This window comes from Natrix helvetica (genome assembly GCF_964273705.1).
Source record: "Natrix helvetica genome assembly, chromosome: 1".
In the NCBI taxonomy this organism is placed as follows: Eukaryota; Metazoa; Chordata; class Lepidosauria; order Squamata; family Natricidae; genus Natrix; species Natrix helvetica.
In genome coordinates, this window is record NC_138548.1 from 154,687,873 (window position 1) to 154,694,423 (window position 6,551).

Here is a 6,551-nt window from a genome sequence, read left to right on the forward strand (position 1 = left end):
TTGAGCTTTCTACCCCTCACCCAAACACGTATCAAATTAAATATCTGCAAACATACTCCTCCCAAAGAAGTCAGGAATTGTCCATCTCGGATTCCTCACTGTGGATGTTGTGTACATTAATATTAGCAGGAATTTATACTCATTCACTGTGTACAGTATGTGACATGCATTCACAAGTTTGATTAAAGAAACATTAGTTATATACCATATTTATTATCATGATAAAACCTGAAATCATGGAAGCTGTGAATTATGAAAGGTTATAGTCCCATATATTGAAAGAATTTGCAAGCAGAACCTTATGGTGTTAATCAGGGTTCAGGATGTGCAAAACACCGAACATTTAAGAAATCTCTGATCTGTGTCATTTGTCTCCTTTCAAACAAAATCTGATCAAAGATGTTCACCATCTCCTCCAATCCTAAAAAATATTTCAGTACTAAATTTACCTTGCCGTTTGTATAGACCAGGGGTGTCAAACTCAAGGCCCGTGGGCCGGATTTGGCCCATGGGGTGCTTAGATCTGGGCCGCAGGGCTGCCCCGGAAACAGTGAAGAACCGGTCCTCGGTGCCTGCCAGCAAAAAAGGAGCTCAGGAGGCCATGCACAGCCCTCCCAGGCTCCATTTTCAGTCACAACAGCCTCCTGCAGCCCTCTGCAGTTTTGCAGAGGGCTGCAGGAGGCTGTCAGGGCCGAAAACTGACCTCGGGAGCCCATTTTCACTGGCAGAGCCTTCAGGGCACCACAGGCGCCTCTGACACGCATGACGTCAAACTGGCTATGCCCACTCTGGCCACACCCACCCCGACCCCTCGAGTTAAAATACAACCCTGATGAGTCCCTCAATGAAATCAAGCTTGACACCCCTGGTATAGACTATAGGAACCCATTTCCTCGAGCACATAATATATGTTATCTTGCCATAAGCTTTTAATTACTATTATATTTTGGATAAAATATGCAGCCTTGATTTATAATGTTATTATTACCATTATTAAATATATGTACATACACCATGCACACTGGGCTGATCCAATTCAAAAACTCATTAAAAATTGATGGCTAGAGCTATAGAATTTATAATTGTTCAGAAGAACCAGGAAATCTTACAAAAACTAAAGGTAAGAATAATCCCAAACTTACTGGAGAACATGACATTAGACAAAGAAGCGGATGCATCCACCAACCAACCTATTCTTTTTGCAGACTTTCTGAAAATAATACTTGATTACATTTATTCCATGAATTAGGACTGAATAATCTTTCTGCTATCTATCTGTAAAGAAAAAAACATTTGATGAGGGCATAGTTAGCCCTCGGAACAAGATGCCAAACAGGGGCCAAAATGATTTGCTTAGGTTGGCAAAATAGCTTAAAGGCCAAATGTGATTATAATTGCAGCAAAGCAATTAGGGACTGTTTTTTGGTTAAGTAAACAGTAGCCAAGGGACAACCTGAGCAAACCTAGAACTGTCAGGAACAGAAGTTTAACTCTTTCCTTTCCTATCACAGACTTTTAAAAGACTTATTTGCGTTTTCTGGGGGGAATGCGTTGGCTGATCCCAATGCAGGATTCCTACTGACACGTATTCCAAAGGATTCAGATTGTTTCCATAGGGATTATGTCTCAAACTCAAATAATCTCAGTCTTCCCTCCCCTCCCCCAAACTTCAACCTATTCCAGCATCTTCTCTTTACACTATAGAATTCTTCCCCAGAACATTATGAAGTGCATAACCGTAGTTTCAAAATCACCACCATCTCCTCCAATCCTAAAAAAAATGCCCCCCAAAATGCTGGTCATTTCATTACATCCAACATTCCATGTCCCCACATCAATACACATACTACTTATCATTCCATTCCAAATCTATTTCTTCCCAAGCTGGAAAAAAAACCCCAGAAACTTCTTTTTTAGGCATTTTCTGCCAACATCCCCACTGCATGCTTTCTTACATATAATGACTACCAATTATGCCATTGTGTTTCTTTGTTCAGAAGCTAGATATGCAGCACCCCGCTGCCCCAAGTGATCTCAAAAATGGTATGATACATCTCTAAAGTGTTTGAAATCAAGCCCTAACCAAAAAGAAACACTTCTACCTTTTTACATTATCTACTCACTTGCTGCGCAGCACTAACTTTCTTGTCAGTGAAATGGATGTCTCAACTTTGTTAGGCTTTAATTCCTCCCCCCCCCCAAGTATTTTGAAAGCAATAATAAAACTGGACCCCAATAAATATATGGATACAATGATGAAATCATTCTAGTGAGATAGCTGACTGAACAGAAAGTCAAGTTGAAAGGGGCATTTAACTGAAACCAAGTCTATTTTGAAATGATTAGAAACAAGTCCCCCCCTCCCCCAGTTTGGCTGCAATTTGAGAGTCCTCCCAAAAATCATTTTGTTTCTGAGAAGACATTCTAGGACTGCACTCTTGGATTAAATAACCCAACATGAAAAGGGGGTTTACAGTTTGCATATTTGTGCTCAGAAACAGATCCAGAGATTTATTTTGGGTTTGCTCTCACAGGTGAGCGAGTTACGGAGTGCCACTCCATGTGTGGCTTTTGGTAAATCCCAATCCCTTTCCAATAAAACACCTCTCCCCATTCTCTCTCCTCTGGCCAAATTGGAATAAAATTAAGAGGACCCACAGCTGTCATTTAAGCCAGTAGCCTATATTGTAAGCATTTTTTACAATTTAAGATTAAACCCTGGAATAGTCGAGAGGTAACCAGATGATCCGTATCTCTAAGAAGGTGCAGCGTCTGTATACGGGTATTGTTTGACATACCTGCAAATCATGTCAGAGCGCCAAAAAAAGAGAGACTTGGATCGGGTAAATAAATGTCCCTTCTGCCAAGGGAGACGCGTTTTGAAACGAAGGACTTGCCCTTTAAAGATACGGGAGGCGTTTAGCTGTCCTTTGCCCTCGCAGCCACACCGTCCAACTGAGATTATATTATCATAAATTCGCCAGGATTAAAATGAGCGCGGCTCTTCTGTTCTCTCCTACAGCAATTTTTTTTTAAAAGAGGCACTTTAACTTTCTTTCTCTGTGTGTGTTATTTATACTGTCCCAAAGCGGGATCGCTGCATGATTGCGTGAAGCTTAACTTACCAGGTTATTTATAAGCAAACGGAGTCCCTCGAACTTGGAAAGCACGTTTTAAACCCACGCTGAGGTTTTGTTTACCTCGGGCACAAACGGGGCTGAAAAAGCTCAGGAAACCCGCCGGCCCGAGTGGACCCAGAAAACGCTATTTGGATAAACTTTGTAAGGCTTTGAGACGGAAAGCAAATAATTTTCAATCGGGCCGAAAAGACGATTGCAATCCGAGAGAACACTCCGCTGCCCCGATCGCCGTTCCCAAGACCCAAGGGGAAGGGTTGGGGGGGAAGCAAGCACCGCCGGCCCAAGCAGGCTCCTGGCGCTCCCTTTTACCTGTGCAGAGAGAGGCGCAGGCTGTCAGGACAAGCGCCGCAGCAGCGCCCAGTCCGGAGCGGAGCGCTCGCCTCATGACGGCACATGGGAGAAGTTCTGGCAGGTGGGAAGGAGCGAGCCGGAGGGGGGGTGTGGGGCTTACAGGGCCGTCCGGAGAGGCGAGCTTCCCGGAGGCTGGTCTCCCACACCCCACGCCCTCCCCTCCAGCAGGGCGACGAGCTCTTTGCCACCAGCGACTCTCGGCGCTGCTGGAAGAAAGAGGCGGGCATGGAGTTTGTCTGCCCCCCCCTCCCGACTCCGCCTTGCCCGGTCACACCCCCTTGCCCTGCGGAGGGCTTGCCCGGTGAAGAAGACGCCTGGAGGGTCGGTGCCAGCAGGCAGGCAGGCAGGCGGGGCGCAGAGGGAGGCAAGCGCCGCTGCAGGTAGCTCGAGCCGGCGCGCCTTGTCACAAGCGGCTCTCCAGCCACCTGGAAGGAAAGAGCGAGTCGAAGGGTGGGTTGTTGTATTTCGCGAGCAAAGGGGCCGCTGGTGGCTGCAGGGCTGTTTCTGGCGGGTAGTTCTAAGCGAGGCGGCAAGAGCGCGCCAAAATCAGTGCCCTGTCAACCCCTCGGTTGCCCCCTCCCCCGCCTCTCTCGTGCGCACTTCTTGTTCTGGAGTCTCCTTTTTTTTTTTTTTTACATAAAAGCATAAAAGATATACAGCAGTGGCGAAATTCATTTTTTTAAAACTACCGATTCTGTGGGCGTGGCAGGGAAAGGATACTGCAACATCTCCATTCCCACTCCTGAGGGAAGGATATTGCAAAATTCCCACCCCATTCTGGGGCCAGCCAGAGGTGGCATTTGCCGGTTCTCCGAACTACTCAAAATTTCCGCTACCGGTTCTCTCCAGAACCTGTCAGAATCTGCTGAATTTCACCCCTGATATACAGGTAGGCTTACTACTTCAACAGAGCCCAACTTTTACATGGCTCAATGAGGCGTTTTAGGTGAGTTTTGCCCAGTGGTGGGGTTCAAATAATTTAACAGCTGGTTCTCTGCCCTAATCATTTCTTCCAACAACCAGTTCACCAAAGGGCTCAGAAAGTTAACAACCGGTTCTTTGGAAGTGGTGCGAACTGGCTGAATCCCACCACTGGTTTTGCCCCATTTGACGGTTTTCCTTGCTGCATTACTTAAGTGAATCCTGATGATTGTTCAGTCGATAACACAAGTTGTTAAGTGAATCTGGCTTCCCCCACTGACTTTCCTTGTTGGAAGGATCGCATGACCCTGCAACACGGCCACTGTCATAAGTGTGAGTCAGTTGCTGAACAGTGGAATTTCGATCACCTGACCCTGGGGATGCTGCAACGGTCTTATGTGCAAAAAATGGTCGTAAGTCACTTTTCTCAGTGTCATCGTAACTTCAAATGGTCACTAAAGGAACTGTTGTAAGTTGAAGACTATGTGTATACATGGCGGTGGCCAAGGTAGTGGGACTAATTCTATTTATTTATTTCTATCCTGCCTTCGTTAGTTTTTACAAATAATTCAAGGTGGCGAATGTACCTAATACTCCATCCTCCTGTTTTCCCTACAACAACGGCCCCGTGAGGTGGGGTTGGGCTGAAAAAGAATGAATGAATGGCCCATGGCTTTCGTGCCAGCCAGGGTGTTTAGGTCTAAAGTCTGCGTGTCATTCTCCACTTCATATAAACCTGAAGTGTTGCTGCTTCACCAAGTATCTGAGATTAAATGTGAGATAGTTATTTAACAGTGTTTCTTGGCAGTGTTTCTTGCCTTCCCCCACTTTCATGTAGGGGCTGGATATCTCTATCTCTATATTTATATCTAATATATCTGTTTCTATTTCTATATATTGATATCTATCTATGTCTATATTTATTTCTATATCTCTACATATACATAGTACATATACCTTTTTTATTATAAAGGGCAGACTTCTTATTATAAAGGACAGCTCTCCGTTAGATTTAGTTTTCATTTTTTTCATTGTTTTGCTCTTCCTTTGTAAAGCAAAGTTATAAACATAAGCACTTTTTTTAAGCCTTACGGACTTATTTCACATTTATCCCCTTTTTAGGTTAGTCCCTTAGTTTTTCCAAGAAAATATAGTCAATGTGGAAATATATTGGGAAGATATACATCAAAGGTGGTATTCAGCAGGTTCTGACCAGTTATGGAGAACCGGTAGTGGAAATTTTGAGTAGTTCGGAGAACCGGTAATTACCACCTCTGACTGGCCCCGCCCCCATCTGTTCTCTGCCTCTTGAGCCCCAGTTGATCAGGAGGAAATGGGGATTTTGCAGTCTTCTTTCACTGGAGTGGGGTGGGAATGGAGATTTTACAGTATCCTTCCCCTGCCACACCCACCAAGCCATGCCACGCCTACCAAGCCACACCCACAGAACCGGTAATGAAAATTTTTGAATCCCACCACTGATATACATGGCTGTTTATAACATAACATTACTTTATATGCTTACATATTTGTTTCTTAAATTAACTTATGTAATGGACTTAAAGTTTCATGTAACATGTGCCCCATAAATTAATTTTTTGGAATGGATCAGCTGTAACATGCAGGAATCCCCCTCATATTTTACTTATTATTTATCTTTGTGAGAATATCCCATTTATGGGCCCTTGGAATTAGAGTTTTTGTAGTCAGAAAAATATTTGCCATAAAAGAGACCTGGGCATTATACAGCCCTCCAGGCCACAGCCAGCCTTTTGACTGTCCCTATCCATCCAAGGGACAGGGATTGTGTAAAGTCAATTGGAAATTACAAATCAAATGTAAATAAGTGTATGCCATGTACGTAATACAACCACATTGCTTTTATTTTGAATGTGCTATTTTTTTTTCAATTTACACATATGCTTGTGTATGCTCTTTCACAGCCCTATTGGTTCAGCCCTCCACAACAGTTCCAGTTTCCCATATGGCCTCCTGCCATAGAAAATCCATGAATTATTATTTCTATGTGGCATGTGTAAGTATAGGTAGTCCTCAACTTACAACCACAATTGAGCTCAAAATTTATGTTGCTAAGCAAGACATTTATTGTGAGTTTTGCCCCATTTTACGACTTTTCTT

General features: G+C 43.9%; 1 protein-coding gene across 4 annotated transcripts in view; it reads right to left on the reverse strand.

The window, feature by feature from the left end:
* The window catches only part of ACVR1C (activin A receptor type 1C), a 58,066-nt gene extending 54,390 nt beyond the window's left edge, over nucleotides 1-3,676 (reverse strand). For 2 of the 4 annotated variants that reach the window (XM_081948726.1, XM_081948723.1), the window contains exon 1: nucleotides 3,450-3,676. In XM_081948726.1, the coding sequence (XP_081804852.1) occupies nucleotides 3,450-3,525 (76 nt within the window). In that variant the 5' untranslated portion in view covers nucleotides 3,526-3,676. Of the gene's footprint in view, nucleotides 1-2,798; nucleotides 2,818-3,125; nucleotides 3,312-3,449 lie in introns of those variants that run through there. The other 2 variants (XM_081948724.1, XM_081948725.1) reach the window with 2 other exon arrangements.
* Nucleotides 3,677-6,551: the final 2,875 nt, after the last annotated feature.